Genomic DNA, 23,406 nt, shown 5'->3' with positions numbered 1-23,406 from the left:
TGGAGCAAGATCAATATTCGTAAGAGTAACATCTGCTGGGGAAGCATAGTTAACTGCTACAATGATTTTAGAGGACCCACTTCCAGTAGCGAGCCCACCTTAATAAAAGCAGGGACCTTGGTCTGAAACCCCTATAACCAACACCTTTAGTTAAAAAGTGAGGAAATGCTGGTTTTGCAACTTATTTTGCCTATTTTTTCAGAATGTTTCGGAGAGCCACATGGACAGTTAGGGAAGCTGATTCTTGGGACTGGAACGGAGCAAACAGGCTGCCATTTCACAGGCCTGGAACCCCAGTTTCTCCCAAAGGTGCTGAAAACAGCAGTCAGGTGTGAGCCCTGCACATACCTATTCCTGGCCTCACACTTTCCCAAGTAATCATCAGCAGTTAGATCAAGATGCTACCCGCTCCCATACAGTGACGCAGAATGGTGCTGGTGGCTCTTCAGGTATGACTGATAACATGCAGTTTCTCTCCTTCAGCACGTCTGATGCTCTCATATTGCAATGACTGATTCCTGCCTTCAACAGGAATATTGCAGCTTTACTGCTGGCATGCAGTTTTGCAGTCCTTTATATGAATCCCTAGTCACTCATCAAGGTTTACCTTCATTCCTAAAGCCTACTGTAATAGGTCCCCTGAATTAACCACTCTTGGTTTCTATTTTTAAGTGCCTGTGGGATGTAAAAGTCCTCTGCATGGTAAGAGATGTGTACCCCTGCCATGAGTGCCTAACTGTACTGTTGCCTGGATCCCTAATGCTAATTTATTTGCCAAAAGCAAACATGAATCATGCTGGTGCGCCATGACAAAGGCCTGTCTCATGGGTTGCGGTCTTGGTAAACTAGGAGTGGCAGCAAAAGCACTACCCTCATAGTGGTGAAAGGCTACAGCTTTCATCAGGAGTTAAGCAGTGTTAGAAATGGGGAGTAGGGGTTGTGGCAGTCCTTTGTGTGAGGGCAGGCCCTCCACCCTCCCAGCCCAGGAAGACCCCTTCAAAATGCAGGTGTATGCAAGTGAGGCTGAGTACCCTGTGTTTGGGGTGTGTCTGAGTGAATGCACAAGGAGCTGTCAACTAAACCTAGCCAGACGTGGATTGTAAGGCACAGAAAGATTTAAGTGCAAAGAAATGCTCACTTTCCAAAAGTGGCATTTCTAGAATAGTAATATTAAATCCGACTTCACCAGTCAGCAGGATTTAGTATTACCATTCTGGCCATACTAAATATGACCTTCCTGCTCCTTTCAGATCAGCAGCTGCCACTTCAACAATGTATGAGGGAAGCCCCAATATTAGCCTATGAAGGGAGCAGGCCTCACAGTAGTGTAAAAACGAATTTACGAGTTCTACACTACCAGGACATATAAACTACACAGGTACATGTCCTGCCTTTTACCCACACAGCACCCTGCTCTAGGGGTTACCTAGGGCACACATTAGGGGTGACATATGTAGAAAAGGGGGAGTTTTAGGCTTGGCAAGTACTTTTAAATGCCAAGTCGAAGTGGCAGTGAAACTGCACACACAGGCCTTGCAATGGCAGGCCTGAGACAAGGTGAAGGGGCTACTTAAGTGGGTGGCACAACCAGTGCTGCAGGCCCACTAGTAGCATTTAATCTACAGGCCCTAGGCGCATATAGTGCACTCTACTAGGGTCTTACAAGTAAATCAAATAGCCAATCATGAATAAACCAATCAACAGTACAATTTACACAGAGAGAATATGCACTTTAGCACTGGTTAGCAGTGGTAAAGTGCCCAGAGTTCAAAAGCCAACAACAACAGGTCAGAAAAAATAGGAGGAAGGAAGCAAAAAGTTTGGGGATGACCCTGTCAAAAAGCCAGGTCCAACAAGCAGTACGAGCGCAGTGACGGCGGCATACCATCTAGTGATCAGTAGTAGTTAACAAAGTGAGCAGGACCTTTTTAACCTGTGTCACTGGACTGAGGCCTAAGGGCTCACTCGCCTACTTAAAAGTTCCACTGCTGTGTGAATAACTCATCCTTGGCCTACTTAAAGAAGATGTGCAGCACTGCATAGCGCAGGACTATGGAATCTCCGTTGGTTGTATGTTTGCTTAGGAAGGGTAAAGTACAAGGATGGAGCAGTACTGTGCAGTAAATGTGTGGTTCATACATGCACTTGGTGTATGTATGCTTTAGAGGAATGCATTACACTCCAGCTACAAGAGCCAGAATGCTATGGGGTCTCTGAAAGGTATATATTACAAACATTAAAGTAGGACTGAAACGCGTAGACTGTTTATGAGAAAATAAACAGTTATTTCTGCTATGGAATGCGTCTCATTTATTTATATACACACATATATATGTATATATAGATGGATATACATATATAAGTATATATATATATATATATATATATATATCTCTCTCTCTCTATATATTTATATATATATATAGATATATATATATATATATATATATATATATATATATATATATATATATATATATATATATATATATATATATATATAGTCACTGAAAAAACAAAGGTTAAAGGGACATTATAGTTAAGTTCTGAATTTACTCGTACAAAACCATGAAAATTCAGCTCTATCACTTGCCCCCTTGCAATGTGCAGTTTTCTCATTAATAATGTTATTGCAAACATTCCATTGATTTCAAAGATTTCATGCAGGATCTTGTCAATTACATAATATGGCGAAGGCACGAATTATAGTTACCTTAAGGCGCAAGTTATAGTGACTTGAAAGAATAACTATAACTGCTGAATTTCTGTGGTTTTGTGCGAGTAAATTCAGAACCTAACTTTAATGCCCCTGTAACCTTTGTTTTTTTCAGTGACTTTCTACCTTTTTTTACGTTAAGTAATTTTAAGTACTATACGTTATTCTAACCCCTGCTAGGCAGCCAGGCCTTGTAGCCAAACCCTTATAACCACCCAACCCTGTGCTAAGCATGGTCTTTGGCCGTGCACAGCGCAGATTGGCCACAGGGCCTGTCTCTGTCAGTAGATGTGTGAGTGGGTGCATGAGTGTCTGAGTGGGTCTGAAAGTGGGTGTGTGAGTCTATGAGTGGGTCTGAGTGGCAAGCAGCCAATTTCAATGCTCATTTTACACGTGTATTCACAAAAATGCGCAATTTTTCACAAATTATTTGCGAAATAATTGTGCAATAACAGTGGCCAGAGATGTACAAATGTATTTGCCCTTAAATATCTCCTAAACTACTGAACGGATTTACATCAAATAACTAAAAAGCACAATCTGTGTACTGACAGCTAACTTTCTGCCACGTTTGGTGTAATTCCGTCCAGTGGTTCAGGCTCTAGGCGTGTTGACAGGTACTATGGGATTTAACATGGAAAACGCAATATTTTTTTATCCCCCTTTTTCTCGTCCCCCGCTTGACGGATCACCCGAAACTTCCTGTGCACAAAAAGAATCACTGGACCACTTTATTAGGAAATATTTTGTGAAGATTCGTCCAATGGTGCCCAAGATATAGGCAAGGTGAAAAATGCTTTTTCTATGCAAACATGGCCCTAACTATAACTATCTATTGGCGACCGCCACTAGGTAATATAACCTACTGGTGGTCGCAAGTAGGTAGTTACAGTTAGGACCTAATTTACATAGAAAGAGCAATTTTTGTTTTGCCAATAAGTTTGGAATCTTCATGACATTTTTAAAACTTATACCTCAGTGGGTTCAGCTACTCTCTTGAAAGTTTCAGGTGATCCATCAAGCGGGGGCTGAGAAAAACGGGGGGTCCCAAAACATGCTTTCCTCATGCATTTTCCCATAGCAATTTGGAACACGACTACAGCCTGAACCGCTGGACGGAACACCCCTATCTACCTTTGTATTTTACGTATGTCTTCCCTCCTTTAGCCAGGATGATAGACAGCATCCCAGAGGGCTCCCAGTGCATTTCCTGATGGTTTTGATGGTGCATTTTTCATGCCAAGGAATATGAAGACATCTCCACAAAACAAAGAAGCACTTACTTCCATATAGATAGGAGGAAGAACCCTGGTTTGGTGGAGATTTACTTCTTTCTAGTCTCGCTGGCAAATCAATAGGAGGATTTATCTTATCACAGAGTTCTGGAGAAAGATGCACGAGGAACAATCACATTGCCAAACACACACAAGGTCACTGGTGACATTTCCTTGTGCACCATTACACAGCTGGAGTGTAGAATACATACTAGTCATTTACCAAAGGAGGTAGAAAGAATTCTACTTGATTAGCTATTTCATGCAAAGCTGTGGACTCTTGTAGAAGGGCAGATGAGGTTCCTTTGTGGCAGAGTCTGTGGTGAATCCATATTCGTTTTTTATTGGGAAACAGGAGATTAGCTTAGTCCTTTGGCTTGCAGGCCTGTGCCCCCGAAACCGGTCCCAGGATGCTTGTTTCCAGTCCAGGGAAGACCTGGCCTAGCAGTTCGGGCTGGACTGTTCCCATGGGGAACAGGGTCAAGACTGATTTGCATACGGCTGGGTCCAAACTGGAATGGCATGGGCAGCAAAAAAACGATGGATTTAGGCCCAGATCACTGTACTGGGGGTGAATGTTTGACAATGTTCAGCATTCCATCCATCACTTGTTGTTTTTGCTTTGTCGCCCTAAGTGGGAAGGGTATGCCCAGACGTGGGTCCCGTGCTTCCCATGCCACTGGATTCAAGCTAGCCTGGCTGATGAGGGGTGAAACCCCGAAACCGGTCCCAGGATGCTTGTTTCCAGTCCAGGGAAGACCTGGCCTAGCAGTTCGGGCTGGACTGTTCCCATGGGGAACAGGGTCAAGACTGATTTGCATACGGCTGGGTCCAAACTGGAATGGCATGGGCAGCAAAAAAACGATGGATTTAGGCCCAGATCACTGTACTGGGGGTGAATGTTTGGCAATGTTCAGCATTCCATCCATCACTTGTTGTTTTTGCTTTGTCGCCCTAAGTGGGAAGGGTATGCCCAGACGTGGGTCCCGTGCTTCCCATGCCACTGGATTCAAGCTAGCCTGGCTGATGAGGGGTGAAACCCCGAAACCGGTCCCAGGATGCTTGTTTCCAGTCCAGGGAAGACCTGGCCTAGCAGTTCGGGCTGGACTGTTCCCATGGGGAACAGGGTCAAGACTGATTTGCATACGGCTGGGTCCAAACTGGAATGGCATGGGCAGCAAAAAAACGATGGATTTAGGCCCAGATCACTGTACTGGGGGTGAATGTTTGACAATGTTCAGCATTCCATCCATCACTTGTTGTTTTTGCTTTGTCGCCCTAAGTGGGAAGGGTATGCCCAGACGTGGGTCCCGTGCTTCCCATGCCACTGGATTCAAGCTAGCCTGGCTGATGAGGGGTGAAACCCCGAAACCGGTCCCAGGATGCTTGTTTCCAGTCCAGGGAAGACCTGGCCTAGCAGTTCGGGCTGGACTGTTCCCATGGGGAACAGGGTCAAGACTGATTTGCATACGGCTGGGTCCAAACTGGAATGGCATGGGCAGCAAAAAAACGATGGATTTAGGCCCAGATCACTGTACTGGGGGTGAATGTTTGACAATGTTCAGCATTCCATCCATCACTTGTTGTTTTTGCTTTGTCGCCCTAAGTGGGAAGGGTATGCCCAGACGTGGGTCCCGTGCTTCCCATGCCACTGGATTCAAGCTAGCCTGGCTGATGAGGGGTGAAACCCCGAAACCGGTCCCAGGATGCTTGTTTCCAGTCCAGGGAAGACCTGGCCTAGCAGTTCGGGCTGGACTGTTCCCATGGGGAACAGGGTCAAGACTGATTTGCATACGGCTGGGTCCAAACTGGAATGGCATGGGCAGCAAAAAAACGATGGATTTAGGCCCAGATCACTGTACTGGGGGTGAATGTTTGACAATGTTCAGCATTCCATCCATCATTTGTTGTTTTTGCTTTGTCGCCCTAAGTGGGAAGGGTATGCCCAGACGTGGGTCCCGTGCTTCCCATGCCACTGGATTCAAGCTAGCCTGGCTGATGAGGGGTGAAACCCCGAAACCGGTCCCAGGATGCTTGTTTCCAGTCCAGGGAAGACCTGGCCTAGCAGTTCGGGCTGGACTGTTCCCATGGGGAACAGGGTCAAGACTGATTTGCATACGGCTGGGTCCAAACTGGAATGGCATGGGCAGCAAAAAAACGATGGATTTAGGCCCAGATCACTGTACTGGGGGTGAATGTTTGACAATGTTCAGCATTCCATCCATCACTTGTTGTTTTTGCTTTGTCGCCCTAAGTGGGAAGGGTATGCCCAGACGTGGGTCCCGTGCTTCCCATGCCACTGGATTCAAGCTAGCCTGGCTGATGAGGGGTGAAACCCCGAAACCGGTCCCAGGATGCTTGTTTCCAGTCCAGGGAAGACCTGGCCTAGCAGTTCGGGCTGGACTGTTCCCATGGGGAACAGGGTCAAGACTGATTTGCATACGGCTGGGTCCAAACTGGAATGGCATGGGCAGCAAAAAAACGATGGATTTAGGCCCAGATCACTGTACTGGGGGTGAATGTTTGACAATGTTCAGCATTCCATCCATCACTTGTTGTTTTTGCTTTGTCGCCCTAAGTGGGAAGGGTATGCCCAGACGTGGGTCCCGTGCTTCCCATGCCACTGGATTCAAGCTAGCCTGGCTGATGAGGGGTGAAACCCCGAAACCGGTCCCAGGATGCTTGTTTCCAGTCCAGGGAAGACCTGGCCTAGCAGTTCGGGCTGGACTGTTCCCATGGGGAACAGGGTCAAGACTGATTTGCATACGGCTGGGTCCAAACTGGAATGGCATGGGCAGCAAAAAAACGATGGATTTAGGCCCAGATCACTGTACTGGGGGTGAATGTTTGACAATGTTCAGCATTCCATCCATCACTTGTTGTTTTTGCTCTGTGCCCCCATCACCTAGGGACTTTTAACCTACTTAGCATGCTCTTTTTTAGTCCATTTATTTTATTGTTTCTTCTAAGATGGCTGCCATTGTTATGGTTATAAAAATGTTTTGATTTGCATTATCAGTGCCACTCTGTGAAGGCGTCACTATCAGCATCAAAATCAAGTGATGTACGTAGGTATTTACATCATATCCCTTTCCCAATTATGTGTGACAGAAACATGATGTTCTTTTGGTGGGAACTGTGTACATAACTGCTGCTACAAGCCTGCCCCTTATCTACTGTTTGGGAACATACCTGCGCCAGGGGTCCTACATGGTCTGTATAAATACACTTCACACGGACAAGTTTATCAGAGAGATTCCTACCAGATGCCATAGACGCCATGTATGCTGCACGTCACCTTGCTGCCGAAATCAGCCTTCATGTCACCACAGAGTCTGACTTAGAGACCTCATTCCAGTACTTCACAACCAGGAACTTCACCGGGAGGGAACACCTCCCTCTATCACTCTCACCTAGAGCCATTAGAATGTCCCACCCACTACAAGAAATATGACTTCCCGTGCCAGGTACCCAATCCACCTCTGGGACCCTGCGTACTACTGGAGCTACCTCATACCCCTGAACCTCCTGGTGTATGTCATCCCCCTCCTTCAAGTTGGGCACCAAGTCTCTGGGCGTGTGCACTTCTTCCATACTGGACATAACACCTTTGCTGCCACCATCTGAACTGGACTCAGTTCATGAGTTACAAACATGTCCTTTTCCTTGGCTAAGGCTCTCTCAGCTTCAGCTCTCTCAAACTCTTTATCCAACTCTCTCATCCACTGCTCCTGATCTAGAAGCCAGCCCTCTCTCACTTGTTCCCACTCAGGGCTCCTGCCCTCTTCATCAGCGTAGTCCTCCTCCTTAGAATCATCTGGAATTGTTACTTCCCAGCGCTTCATCTCATACTGAAATAGGGCTGTCTCAAGAACCCATATTTGGTACCTTCTCTTCAAGGCCAGCCCCTTTCCTTGCAAAAATCTTTTAGCTTCCTCATTGTATAAATCTCCAGGTGCCAGACGTTGACTTCCATTCTGCAAAGGCCTGACAGATGCAACCAAATAACATAGTCCAGAAAGTCATAATACCTCCAGGAGGACACTAGATAACATTAGAGGGAAAAACTGTATGTGGTTGCGCAATGGTCTGCACTGAAAACAGTAGTGTACACTTAATCACTGTATGTCAAGTACAAATACAAGTTTTATCCTCACCGCTGATCACCAATGTTAGAAATGTGGTCTCTGGTTGGCAGTCAGTTCTCACTCTGTCCCAGCAGGGACCCTAACTCTAGTCAGGGTAAGGGAGTTACATTCGTAAGACAACCTCTGCTAGTCCCCTTGGTAGCTTGGCACAAGCAGTCAGACATCTCAAAGGCAATGTGTAAAGTATTTGTACCAACACACACAGTAATACAGTGAAAACACTACAGAACAGACACCACACCAGTTTAGAAAAATAGGCAATATTTATCTAACTCAAACAAGACCATGATACAGGTGGTGCGTCGATTTCAGCCATGAAGGGGGTGACGCATAATTTTTACAACCGCGTTGTAGGTGGTGCGTCAAAATGTTCCCCGCACGGCTCCCTGTGTGTGGATTTCAGTCCTTATTCTACCAGCTTCACCTTTCAAGGGCCCAGGGACTGGATAGGGCACCACTTAGCAGGACAAGAGTCTCAGCCGAGAGTTCAGGTGCTGGCAGAGGAAGTCTTTGATGGCCCTGAGACTTCAAAACAGGAGGCAAGCTCAGTCCAAACCTTTGGAGATTCTTCTCAAACAGGAATATACCACAAAGTTCAGTCTTTGTCCCCTTCCTCAGGCAGAAGCAGCAACTGTAAGATAGCCCAACAAAGAATAGTCACTGCAGGGCCAGCACTTCTCCTCAGCTCTGCTCCTTGGCAGAGGATGCTCTTGGTTCATGAAGTAAATCTGAAAATCTGGGGCTTTGGGTCCATTACTTATACCCCTTTATGCCTTTGAAGCAGGCAAACTTCAAAAGAAAGTCTCTGTTGTTCACAAGATCCTGCCTTGCCCAGGCCTGGCCCTCGACACTTACCGGGGGGTTGTAGACTGCATTGTATGAGGGTAAGCACAGCCCATTCAGGTGAAAGTAACTACTCCTTCCTCCACACTAACCCAGATGGCTCATCAGGATATGTAGGCTACACCCCAGCTCCCTTTGTGTCACTCTCTAGAGGGGATTCACAAACAGCCCAACTGTGAGTCTGACCCAGACAAGGAATACACAACAGGGAGAGTCACAGAATGGTTTAAGCAAAAAAATGCCCACTTTCTAAAAGTGGCAGTTTCAAACAGACAATTAAAAAAAAAACTTTACCAAAAGATTTTTAAAGTGTGAGTTCAGAGACCCAAACTTCACATCTCAATCTGCTCTCAAAGGGAAACTACATTTTAAGGATATTTAAAGATAGCCCCCATGTTAACCTAAGAGAGATAGGCCATGCAACAGTGGACACTGAATTTGGCAGTATTTCACTGTTAAGACATTTAAAACACATCAGTACATGTCCCACCTTCAGCATACAGCACCTTGCTCATGGGGCTACCTAGTGTCTACCTTAGGGGTGCCTTACATGTATAAAAAGGGAAGGTTTGGGCCTGGCAAGTGGGCACACTTGCCAAGTCAAATTGGCAGGTAAAAACTGCAAACACAGACACAGCAGTGGCAGGTCTGAGCCACGTTTACAGGGCTACTCATGTGGGTGGCACAATCAGTGCTGCGGGCATACTAGTAGCATTTGATTCACAGGCCCTGGGCACCTCTGGTGCATTTTACTAGAGACTTACTAGTAAATGAAATATGCCAATCATGGAGAAGCCAATCACAATACAATATACACAGAGAGCATATGCACTTTAGCACTGGTTAGCAGTGGTAAAGTGCCCAGAGTCCTGAAGCCAACAAAAACTGGTCATTAAAAATAGGAGGAGGCAAAACGTTTGGGGATGACCCTGCAAAAACGGTGAGGTCCAACACACTTACAAAAGGTAATGAGGTAACTCCAATGTTATCCCATGAGAGAGATGGACCTTGCAGTTGTGAAAAACTAATTAAAGTTGTTTCCACTTCCAGGAATGTAAATTTAAAAGTAAATGTCCCGCTTTTTAAATACACTGAACCCTGCCCTCTGAGCTGTCCAGGGCCTACCCAAGGAGTGACAAACGTATTAAAAAGGAAGGTTTGGGCCTGGCAGAGGGCTTACTTTATCAGGTCGAAACAGCAGTTTTAACTGAACACACAAGCTCTTCAATAGCAGGCCTAAGCCATGTGGGTGGCACAACCAGTGCTGCAGGCCCAGGATGCTTGTTTCCGGTACAGGGAGGACCTGTCCTGGCAGCTCGTGCTGGGCTGTTCCCATGGGGAACAGTGCCAAGACTGATTTGCATATGGCCAGGTCCAAACTTGTGAGCAAAAGAACAATGGATTAAACCCAGCTCTGCGACTGGGGGTGAGTGTTTGATAAGTTTCAGCACTCCATCCATCATCCTTTCATGTTGCTAAACTGGCCCACTAGTAGCATTTAATTTACAGGCCATGGGCATATGTAGTGCCACTTTACTACGGACCTAGAAGTAAATCAAATGTGCAAATTGCGTATAGGTCAACCCTTCTATGTTCTAGGAACAAAGCACAAGCACTTTAGCACAGGTTACCAGTGGTAAAGAGTGCAGAAACAAAAACAGGAGGCGTGAAGGCAACACGTTAGGGGTAACCCACACCAAGGATGCCAGGTTTAACCCAAGGTAACCCACTGGTGGATGAAAATGAGAAAATTAGTCACTTTGGAGAAGATATTTCAGTTGTGTTATGCTGCATTTGTTCACAGGCATTTTATTAAGATTTTACATGAGAGCTTAACACATGCCATCTGTTATATATGCAGAATAATGGAAATATAGTTTAGTTCTCTTTTCTACACTTCACCGCACTCACCCTCTTCCCAGTATCCATATCATGTCCTACCATAAAAGTTACCCCTTCAAGTTCTACTGATTAACTCATTGAGTTTGAATAAACAATATCCTTTTGCTTCATTTTTATGTAACTTTTTTAATTCTCACTGCTTGTTTAACTATCAGCTATCCCCAAGACCTAAGGAATGCTGGGCATACAAGTGGGGTTGATCCCTCCATCAAGTAATCTAATTATGGTTTCCATAACTGTTTAAACTTCCCCTTTAAATAAGAAAAGTCCCAGGTTCCATTGACAAAAATACATTTAGTTGCTAAAATGGTTGGGAAAACAATCACTAAGAAAGTTACCTCACTCTCAAACAGATCTATAGTTATTCCCTGATCCCTTTACACAACTAAGGCACATATTGCAATCTGACCTAGTTCAAATTGAGGACTATGAGTGGGTAGAAGCAAAGATGGCTGGCAGAGGTCTAACCATGGTGATCAAACTGAGAATGATACAATTTAAATACTGATCCCTCTCTTACTATGGCCCCACCAAACTTTGGCATATGGGTAGATGAAGGGATTCATTATGCCCACACTGCAATGTGGGTCAAGCAGATTTCTTCCATATGATTTGAAGATGCCCCATTATTGTATACTACTGGTATGAGATTTACTCCAGACTGGGTAGAGTGGTGGAATACCTGTTGACCCCTGGCCCTGCACATGCATTCTTGGGGATCAAGCACGAGGGAGCAGATACAACTGGGGCTAGACTCCAGAAGGCAATGGTCCTATTGGTTGCTGAACGAGATATAGTTGTCACTGGATTACACCCGCCTTCCCAGGCCTGGATAAATGGGCACAGGGGAGGGACATCTGTGTGACAACAAAATGTACAGTGTACAAAGCAAGTGGCTGGTGCACAAATACCACAAAACATTGGACATGTGGTGCAAACAGACAGATAAAAATAGAAAAGAAGGGAGGGAGAGAGGGCAGAGTTAATAACCTATGGTAAATATTTATATTCTCTGTCATGGACATCACATGGTGATTATGGATGTGTCTGTGCTGTTCTGTTTTTCTTAAGTAAAAATACCAATACAAATATTTTATTAAATAAAATAGCATCCATAATTTGTTGGCCCATTCTTGCATAGTTGTTACATATTTCCATTTCAGCGCTGTTAATTGCTTGGTGACTAACAACATATTTATTGTAAGTCTACAATCCCTCATGGATTGGCCCTTCTTTCCAGTCGTTTTCAGGCCCAGGATCTCTACAAGCTGGGTCCTCTGGTATGAGGAATCCCAACAAGTGGTTTATTTGGCTTTGAATCGCCTTCCAGAATAATTCAATCAGTGGACATGCTCACCAGATATAGATATCGTCCCCATCCTGATCTTACTCCCGCCAACATTTTCCACCTAGATTTTTAAACATTTTCTTAGTTGTCATTGGAGTATCACGTATATACACTGATTTCTTATTTTGGGCACATCACCACATGACATCCCACAATCTTTCCCATCTATGCCGTGGAAGAACAGTTATTAAGGGGCCACTGGAACAGTACACTACCACTTCAAAGTAACAGAGTAGATCTGGCAGGCATACCTTTTCTCCAGCAGTTGTCAGAATCGATCAAAGGACTCATAGCCCTTTCCCCACCCATATATGAAGTAATCACAGCTTCTGGCTTCTTCATATCTTTCTCTGGTATCAAAGTTGGAACAACCTAAAATTGGTGGAGAAGGTAAGGAAGTGTATCCACTGTCTCCAAGGGAATGCTCCCCAACGACGAGATGAAAAGCCTTTGCCAATGCCTGGGATCAGTTTTAAAGTGGTAATTAATCTTGTATAATTGGCTTGGTATATTTTTTTAAGTTTGCGATAGTATAAATTCACAAACATTTAATTATTTCCTTAACCCAGACAAAGGGTAGAGTTTCTTTTAATTAATTGTTCACCTTAGGAGATAATCAAGAACTTAATAATTCAAATTTTTTAAAATTAACCTTGGATCCAGAGAGCTTGCTATATTCTTGTACAATTTCGAGTGCCCTCTTAAGGAATGATTCTAGGTCTGTTAATGTTAGTTAGAGTAATCAGCAAACAAATTCATTTTGTGATTTTCCTCTCCAAATGGCACATCAGTTTTGTTGTAGAACTGTCTGATTCTGGCTGCCAGGGGTTTCGCTACAAGCTCAAAAAGAAGAGGAGATGGGGCAAGCTTGCCTTGATCCTCTGTGTTGGGAGAATGTTCGTTTTTTTAATTTTTTTTATCTCCTTTACAATTATTTTAGCTGAAGGGCTTTAATAGTTTGCCCATACTTTCATTCATTCTCCATTTCAATCCCAAGGAGTCCCTGGGGCAGTTGACACTGAAATTGCCAAATAACTCTGTTGAATGCTTTATCTGCATCCAGCATCACGGTCATCTTGGGTATCTTTCGAAAATGTAACTTCTTGATGAGGTGTAGAACTCGTCGAAATTTGTCATGGGTATGTCTGTGTGGTATAAATTTGGACTGATTTTGGTGGATCGAATTTCTCTTTGATGCAGCTGTTGCTTAATACTGAGTTGGGTGTATCTTACTTTTTATGAGTGGAGAATCTTTCGTGATACTACAAGTTTCCTGGATGTATATCACATCATAGTATGTGCCTTGGATCACCCACCAAATCCCATATCTTTTGTTTGGTGAATTTAACATCCTATCATTCAACACCAGTAAACTCACCATGGTGTTGGAAGTGTATGAGTGTGGCTATTCCCAACCTTACTAAGGTTCTTTTTTTGTCTTCCCTATCTGGAAAGATAGTGCCTATTACTTTTTCAAATTCCTGCAATTTCTCCCCTTCACCCCACTGTCCATAATTGTTATATTTCACCTTTTTACCTTGAGTATATAATGGATATGTGCCTGGTGTGGTGATGATGGGTACTGTGGTCCACTACCTCCTAGGATCTCCCTTTAGCCTTCTATTCTAACATCACATTGATAATGATATCTCTTACTGTAACTTCCTTAACTGAACCCTGTAATATTCAACTGTCTGCTTGTCCTTAACTTGATTTTGTCCGTTAGTTTCAGATTTCTGTGTGGGACAGATATTTCAAAATGTACTTGTTTCTCTGTGACGCTCTGACTTTTTCTCTCTTGGGTATCTTCCTTCTTCCTGCGGTTCCTTTGAAGTTGTAGGGGTATCTCTGACCCCTGCATCAAGTTCTCCTTGTCCCTCTATAAATGGTCTCAATCGTGAGTCCTAGTGTTTAGTTAAGACCATAATGCAAATGGAAAAGTCCATCTATATTAGACTTTCCTTCTTCAATGTTCTGCCATAATAGGGATCAATATCTGACATTTATTCATTGTAGTTTTTGACAAATCGTGGACCAAGGAGACCCCTGAAAGTTAAGTCTTTACTTTTGCTAGCTAATCTTGTAATGCTGTCTTTGATCTGTGATATGCCCACTTGTTCCCAGTGTACTGCTGGATTGCCTCTACTATGTGAGCCCTGACAATTTGGATGCCAAAGCTTTTGGTCTTTCTGTATGTTTGCTCTGAATAGGTACATGCAGGATTGTACCATGTCGGATCCCTCTTCTGCTTTCCTTACATTACAAATCCTGACATTATGCCCGGGTGAACTGTCCTTTATTATTATTATTATTATTCTACAGCTGTTGTAAAGTGCACTGTAACCAGAGCTGGTATTCTGGCGCTATTGCAAAGTCATTTCAGTATAGAGAGAGTCACCAGTAAAGCAGCCAAAATTTCAGTATTTTGGGAAAAGCCATGTTTTCAGGGCTTTTCTAAATGTAAGTAAATCTGTATGCTTCCTCAAGGTGGTCGAGAGCTCTAGATGCGTGTATTTGTCCCAGAGCTCCTGCAGTTCTGATTCAAAATTAGGGCATACTTTCTAAGTGCCTGGTGGTTAGCTTGAATCAGGTTAATCCCAATTCAAAGAATTTATACTTTAGCCCTTCAGGGTGTGTCTCAGTATCCCCTGCATTCATGAGCGCTTATTAAGGAAGGCTCAGTTGCACTTAGCGCGTCTCTAGTTTTGTGCACTTACCTCGTATTTCTGTCAGCGTTGGGTCTCTGACTTGTAGAAGTTTCAACCATTTATTTGCAATGGACATCCGCTTTGCAAATTCATGGATTTCCGCTGCCACTTCCTGGTCACTTTCTTCTGCCTTCTCACTTCGTGAGGGAGTCTCTTGCGTTTTTTCTCACTCCCTCAGAGCTATCAAGACTCTCTCTCTCTTGGCTCTGATGTTGCAGGGGGATACATTTTCTTAAGGCGCTGCTTTCGTTTTTCAGGTGCTCCCAGCCTTTGTTTCAAAGAAGCACTGTGGATTAATCAATGCAATGGAGATGCGGTGTCAATGCCACCTCGATCATGACTTCAGATCCTCCCCCATCTAGAACCTTTGTTATAGGGCTCTCTGAGCTGCCATAGCACAGCGGCTTGGTCAGGATGGGGGCCTCTGATGGGTGTTCATCATCGAAGTGCCATATTTCCTCGGCCATCTTGCCTTGGCACATGCCACACCCTTATGTTACAGTTTTAATGCAAAACAACTTACTGCTTCTGAGTGACTTCAGATAACGAAGCTATGGCAAAGGTATAACAAGAAAAGAGGATGTGTCCCGAGTGCATATGTCCTCATATACAATTATATGTTTACATGCAATGAGCAGGTTGCATTTTCAACGCAATAACAAGTGGGTCACCACCACATATTACTGGATTCCTTCTCGCAGGGCAAATCTGCTGTACATTAGAATTTGCAACCAGTCTGAAGACATAAATAACATCGAGAAATGAATCAGTAACAACACCCAGGTGAGAGAGGGAAGTTGGAATATTTCATCTTTGAGAAGGTTATTTTGGGCAGGTAAGTGAAAGGAATTGAAGGCAAAAGTACACATGGCGAACCTATCTTCCAATAGGAATCTGGAAGTACAAGGTAAAAGGAATACAATGGTTCATACAGGGTCAGTTATTTGTGGGTACATGGCCCAGAGGGAACATGCACTATGGGCGATGGAACATAAATCAATGGCCCGTAGAAATGTTTTCATCAGAAAGAATGACATATGCACTAAGCACTAACCTTGTGTGCCACTCAAAGTTGAAATGTCGACAATTACTATCAGAGATGGACTGGTGATTAGGTACTAGCAGGACTTTAGGATACTCCACGTTAGACTCAATGATAAATTTTTAGCCAGTCTTCAGCTTGTTTGGTTACACAGTTGTATGTGTCACTAGTGCCCTTCATTCACTGTGCCGTTAGCACTACTTCTGGATTAATTGTAATGCAGATATTAGATGTTTATAAAACACCTATTTAACAATTTTAAAGTTTTGATCATTTGTCAATTTGCTTTTTTTGTTTCAATCCGAAGTTTGAATTCATATAATTCCTGTGGATTTGTTCGTTTGTGCACAGGTCATTGATTTATGTTGACCGCTCTTGGCACATGTGACCTGTGGTCCATGTACCCAAAGATAACTGATTCTACTACTGTATTTACTTTGTATGGACCGTTATTGTTTAGTTTTCTATGGTAAGTTCGGTGACCACCTTCCTACAGGTTATTAAGGACAGTGGAAATGAATGGAAGGCATCAGCAGTTATTTCAGTTAAATGTTTTACAATCACTGACATCACTATCCACATCTTTGATGGTTTTGATAGTTATATAAGATCCACAATAATAAACCTGAAACGTTCCCATATCTAAATTCAAAAGGCCTGCATCAAGACATTACTATTAACAAAGATCAAAAGATGGACTGTAGATAGACCGCAAAGTATGCATTTTATGTTTTTGTTGTACCATTCCCAAAGGTCTCTTACAGGAAGCCTAAACAATCTCTAGAAGAAGGAAACCTCTAAGCAGGGTTTCTTACAGGACAATCTTTTAGGATTCTGGAGAGAGTTCCTCTGTGAAAATAGTCGTATCAAACTAGGTCTGTGATAAAACACAGTATAACACAACAGGATTATTATTATTATTATTGTCATTGTTATTATTTATATTTAAAGAGAGCACAGCTGTTACCTAAAAAAGGCATCCTGGCACTCACTAAAATAAATTAAAAATGGACAGGGGTTTAAGTAGTGTAAAGCCACGTTTTCAGGGATATGTCTGAATGTGTGAAGATAGCTAATGGTCCTAGCAGCCATATGTAGGGCGTATACAGAGAGATTTAAATTAAATGTGCTTTGGCACAGGGAGCCAATGAAGAGAGTCCATAGCAGCATCACTGGAAAAGCCACGCAAAAGGGAGCAAGCTAACATTATAGCAGCTGACTGAATAAGGAAAAGATGTTTAATAAGATATGTGAGAACCCCCCAAAATAGTGAATTTTCATAGTCAAGTCTACTTAGGATAGCACGCTGCACAATTACTGGGCATAACTGGGAAGCTGCGGTAAGATTTTGCATAATATCCACATTAATGCAAAACAGGTAGATGAGAGTCTGTTGATGTAGCTCATGAGTGAAAGATCACTATCCATATGTGCTCCAGGATTATGAACCAAATTTACCACCACTGGAGCAGAGTTGTTCTATGAGCTAAAAGTCGCTCTGCAGTAGATGCATGGGATTCCCTGTGTAGCAGCAACACATTACTTCAGTTTACTGGCATTAAATCTAAGTGAGTTGGCACAAAGCCACCTCGTGATGTTGAACATGCTTCTACGAAACAAACCCATCAGTGATGTCAGGTATTTTCAAATGTAAAAATCAGTTGGATATCAGCTGCATAATTGACAAATCTTAAGCCATGGTATCTAATCTTATGTATCAGTGGTCTGAGGTAGACATTAAACACTGTCAGACTCAGAGAAGAATCCTGAGGTACCCCCGCTTTGAAAGTGGAACAACTATACTGGAGATTAAAATGTCATCTTTGACCATGTCGAAAGCAGCGGGCAGGTCCAACTGATGGCCCCTGCTACTGGAAGATCATTTTACACCGTTACCTGTTCAGATTTGGTCCTGTGTAAAGGGCAAAAACCACATTCTGCCTCATTCAGAAGGGACTGTTCTTCCAGAACTCAGGTTGTCTGCTGTTGCCATGTTTTTCCAGAATTTTGCTGGAGTGAAACTCATCTAAATTTACAGAGGTCCGTCACATCTGCAGTAGGTTTTTAAGGAACGGAAGACCTAGGGCCTTTTTCCAGGAAAGTGCTACTACAGCTGTTTTCAAGAAGTGTTTACAAGCTGCTAGCAGAGGAGCAGCCAACTGATACAACAGCATCCTCCAAACCTTAGGTGGTAGCAGGCGAAGCAGGGAGCCAGAAGAAATTAAATTAGCAATATTGATAAAATCAGCCTCTAACAGCAACCCCAGGTAATCCAAATTTATGGAGCGATTATTATTTTGGCAATAGTAGCTTTATCCAAAGCAGTAACAGAGGTGGTATGTGAAGAATGTAAATTTGTTTGTGGAGTATGAGCCGCTATTTCGGGTTTTTTTATGTCGCCAGAAGCCCTGTGCCTGCTTTACTCTATGTAGATGGCGTTGTCTTGATCTTGAGAACACCCGTGGGGCTCCAGAAGCTAATGTGCGGATTTGAACAGTTTATGTCATCAAGGGGTATGATAATTAACAAATCCAAAACACTTACTATGGCCTGTGGCAAGATAGTAAAGAAATGTAGACGTTTCTATATTGAGAACATGGAAATCAGTACTGTCAATTGCTTAATTTATCTTGGGGTATTGTTCTCTAGTAACGGGCAGTGGGACCAGCTGGTTTGCTCAGGCAGGAACAAATTAAGAAGAAATTCAGGAGCTATATTCAGATTTGCTAATAAACTGGGGAGTCACCCAATAGACACTATGTTGAACATTTACAGAGCCTGAGTTCTTTCTACAGTAGCATATAGTGCAGGAGTGTGGGGCTACACTAAGAACACTCCCCTATAAATAGAGAACTGTTTCCTAAAACACATGCTATGTTTACCCACCTCAGCCTGTAACTGGATCACACACCAAAAAATGGGCATACAATATTTGGAAGATGTGCCACAGGTGAGACCTCTGCTCTTATGGCACAGCATATGGCCTAAGGAAGCCACTGGTTTTACAAAAGATCTCACATTAGATTGTATGAAACTGGATAATGCCATTCCTCTTTCAAATCTGTTTTTAATAGATCTATAAAACCTAAACCAGACGACGTGCTGTTGCTATCTAGGAAATGTATAAAGGACACTTTTATGCAATATAAGGCTGTCGATAGGAAGCAAATTGAATCTACTAAAACCACTGTTGGCCTTTACTTGTCTTACTCATTAGATGCTAGTAGGTTTAGCTATCCATACAATAGTCCATAGTCACCAACATGCAGCACCGGTTTGTTTTAACTAGACTAAGACTGGGCACAGGGCACCACCTAGTAGCTTTTCCCCAAATCAGGCATTGCCCATAAGAGTCTGCTAGATGCCCTTGCGATGCAGTTAGTAAACAATGCACATTGCACTTTGTCTTATTCTGTAAATTCTATGAACATCTTAGAATTTTCTACCTCAAACCACTTTTTATTGAACTCAATATAAGAACTTACCAGAATGTATTAGATTTTTTTTTAGCTTTAGATTTCCCGAACGTGTGCTATAGGGTGGCAAAATATATTTTAAAAGCAATTCACATTAGGAAAGTCTTATTGCACTTTAAAATTTGTCTACAGTTTCTATTTATTTTTGTAAATGATTACTGAATGCAGCTTGATAACTTAATTTGTTTATGATCTCAAATATTTATGAGTCTTATTGATTTATTCTCCTATTATTTTATTGTATTTTATTGCTAATGTGCTTTTATGGCTTACTCTTGGTATAGCCGAATAAAGACTATGAACTGAACTGAACTGAAATGAGACGGTATATTATTGACTTTATTTTCATAGATGTACATCGAATTGTCATACAATTAATTGTGTGTGACCCAATGCACAGTGCAATCAGGATTAGATAGGGAGCACATATTATATAAATGATTTTCTTTATGACATTAAAAGCCACCAGAATTTTTCCGCAAAAAATCCTGCTTTGGTAGTTCAAATCAGCTATTTATGTTTTTTGAAGGCCACCTTGAGTTTGTTTTACTTCGACAGAGTGGTTAATAAGCTGAGCTCTTTCTATTTTTTTACACTGGTGCTTAGTATCCCTTCGAGAATAACAAAGAGAAGGGACCCTATTTTTTAATGGTATAACACTGTCTTGTGCCCTGGTTATCTAGGTTCTATAGTGGTGAAACTCTTCTGCTATGGGACAGCCTGGATTTGCAGGAGGAGGGGATGCTTAATGTTCCTTCAGAGATACTTGAGATAGTTTAGGCCAGGGAGCAAACAGGGCTAGCTGGATTATGATTTTATGACCATTAGCAAAAAAATGATCAGAAATCTGGATACTAAAGGCAATGAGCTAGTGGTTTGTCCAGACCTGAGGTAGAACATTTAACACTGACATCAAATCTCCCAGGGCAAAAATGAGGTCAAGTGTACATGGCTGACACCTGTAAGTAGTTGCTGCAGTCCCTAAGCTGCCACAGAATTTACTGGGTTTATAGCTACAGGATTGCTGGACTCTTTGACCCAGGTGTTGAAGTCACAACATATAAAAGCTGCATGAAATACTATCATTTTTTTCAACAAAATTATCTAATGATTGTGCAGGGTCCCCAAATGTGTCTGGGGAGATAGCAAAGCGTACCTGCAATTGAAAAAGATGCTGAAAGACTTAGTGAAAAACCTAAAGGCTTGGCTTTGGAGAAGTCCCTCAATTGCAGTGATATTAAGGCTATGGGGTCACTCAAAATTATATCTAAACCACCCCCTCTATGAACGGGCCGTGAAAAATTTGTAATTTTATAACTGTCAGGACATGCTGCTCCTAAATTAGGTTTTATCTCGCCAGTGGGCTAGGTTTCTGTTACAAATAGAATTAATCACTGAGATAGAGCTAGATTACAGGTTATTTAGAACAATGACCTCTAGAAAACTAGCACACAAGTATCCTATGGATTTCATCAAAGATGTGTGTTTTTAAATAAGAAGCAAATAGGATAATTTAGCAAAGACTCCTCTGTTAATGCAATAATGCAAGCCAGTGGGTGGTCGGCAGAACTATACAGACCAGGTTTACTCACCTTTGCCTTTACATTCACTTAGAATTTCCTTTGTGACTTGAAAGCTTCTACTAATATACATGTCATAGGACTCGGAAACTACCAGTTTGCTAACTGGTATATGAGGTCTGAAAGGGAAGAAAAGAGATGATGGTTATATTGCTGTTCAGTTAGTGTATATAAAAGATGACACCAAATCCACTAAGCCCACTTGTCGCCAATGGCCATCTTATTAGCAATTCCCTTCAGGTTATCCATAAGAAGACAAAGAAGAAAGTAGTGACAAACATTCCAAAACTGATTGGTAACAACTATAAAATACAAAGTGTTTGTTTCTAATCTGAAGCATCAGAATCTAGTCTGAAGAATCAAAACAATCACTGCTTCAGCTGAAACAGGCATTTCAGAATAAAACTTGAATCTAATGATGATCGGCCCATTTCACAAAGTTATTTGTGAATGTCAGCTCAATGTGCATTCACAGGCAGTATTTTTTACAAATATAAAGCAAACTTTACGATTCACGAAAAGTGGTCCTAAACTTATTAGTGCTAAACTCAAGCTATACTCAACAGAAGCCTATTGTGACCCAGTCCATGAACCGTGACTTCTACTTGGTCTCTCTCTTCAATAATGTTTTCCCTTAAAATAGATTTATTCTGGATAAAGTGCATGAATTTTGCACAAATTGCTGAAAACCTTCATAATAAAGCTAATGTTGCTATTAAAGAATTCTGATTTCAAGTTAACTTCAATTGGGCATATTTTGTAAGTTTCTACTTTAAAACAATGCTAACAGACACATTCAACTCTAAGCCAAATTCAAATTAAAAAATATACTGATTAGTTATTAAAATCCATTACAATCGTCCACTCTTTATACATTTAAAACACAAAACCATGCATTATTTAAAAGATGAGAACATTATGTACAATACACAATTTAACCTTCACCGATCATAGAGTTACAAGATCTTCTATTGGCCAACTCTGTCGACTGTGGGTGTGATTGGTCAGTGACGATGCTTAGTAGGTATTTGACTGCATGTGTACAGGTATTCTGCTGGAGCATGCACAGCATGTTGGTTCTCATGCACGAAGAGTGCATCACTAAGACACAAAAACACATAATGGTACAGAAGTGCATCAATCTGCCCCATGCATCTTCTTCCAATGCCGAGGTAAAATTCCCTCTCCATCAATATTTCCATTAGAAGTGTGGCCGTAGTGCCTAAAACATCTCTTCTAGAAACCAAGGGTAGTCGATATTTGTAGCGTTAATGGTGGTAAGGCACAGCCTTCTTTGCTAAGCATAAGGTTTCATGGTACTCTACTTGCACATCGTTACTGAGTGCTAGCAGGTAAAAGATGTGTAAACTGAGTACATTTTTAACAGACTGTTGGCACATGCTTAATATGCTAAGCATAATGAGAATGGGGAATGGCAAAGGAAGCGAACCGCAGCCTCCATTTTAAAAAGTTTGACAGGAGCACTGACAAGCAGAAGCGCGTAATGTTAATTTATATAAACAATGAACTTGGAAGTAAGCACATGTCCACTGACGTGTTCTCCATACTTCACTTATTTTTATTTTAGATTTTAATTTAGATAGTGATGTAGGATTATCCGAGCTCTAACAAGTAGAGGTGTTCTTTATAGAGAACAGTGTTGCAGTAATTGATCTCAAACATAAGGAGCTATTCATGGAACATCACTGTATACAAGGGGTCTAACTGAGATCGAATTAAAGGCAACAGGATGTGTTACTCGACTATCTAAACTGGTCAGCTCCGTACAAAAGTTTGGTTTGACATTACTTGTTTATGCATTTATTATTACATTTCAGAGAAATAATCTCATAGAAGTGCAATTATCTTACAACACATATTAAAAGAAGAACTACATACCGCCTGATAAAACTGCATTGACAGCAAACATGATAAAGTGCTAGCATGAACAGGCAGTACATTTGACTTAAATACCAAGAAATTAAAATGAGCAAACAATGGTAAAAAAACAACTCCACCAACTCATCAACAATTTATATATAAGGATTATGTTACTTACCCTGTAAGCATTTGTTTGTGGCATGTAGTGTTGTAGGTTTACATGCTCTTCATACTTTTGACATCTAGGGGGTCATTCTGACCCCGGCGGTCTAAGACCGCCGGGGCCAGGGTCGGCGGGAGCACCGCCGACAGGCCGGCGGTGCCCTGCAGGGCATTCTGACCGCGGCGGTTCAGCCGCGGTCAGAAGAGGCAAACCGGCGGTCTCCCGCCGGTTTACAGTTGCCCTTAGAATCCCCCATTGCGGCGCAGCTTGCTGCCGCCATGGGGGATTCTGACACCCCCTACCGCCATCCTGTTCCTGGCGGTTC

General features: G+C 42.4%; 1 protein-coding gene across 1 annotated transcript in view; it reads right to left on the bottom strand.

Annotated features, from left to right (window-relative positions):
• The window catches only part of UBASH3B (ubiquitin associated and SH3 domain containing B), a 574,305-nt gene that overhangs the window by 25,458 nt on the left and 525,441 nt on the right, over positions 1-23,406 (bottom strand). Inside the window, exon 12 of the mRNA XM_069224422.1 lies at positions 21,050-21,156. Within this exon, the coding sequence (XP_069080523.1) occupies positions 21,050-21,156 (107 nt within the window). The remainder of the gene's footprint in view (positions 1-21,049; positions 21,157-23,406) is intronic.

This window comes from Pleurodeles waltl, chromosome 3_1, assembly GCF_031143425.1.
Source record: "Pleurodeles waltl isolate 20211129_DDA chromosome 3_1, aPleWal1.hap1.20221129, whole genome shotgun sequence".
Taxonomy (NCBI): domain Eukaryota; kingdom Metazoa; phylum Chordata; class Amphibia; order Caudata; family Salamandridae; genus Pleurodeles; species Pleurodeles waltl.
The sequence above is the reverse complement of the archived record's forward strand: the minus strand, read 5'-3'. Positions and strand labels throughout refer to the sequence as shown.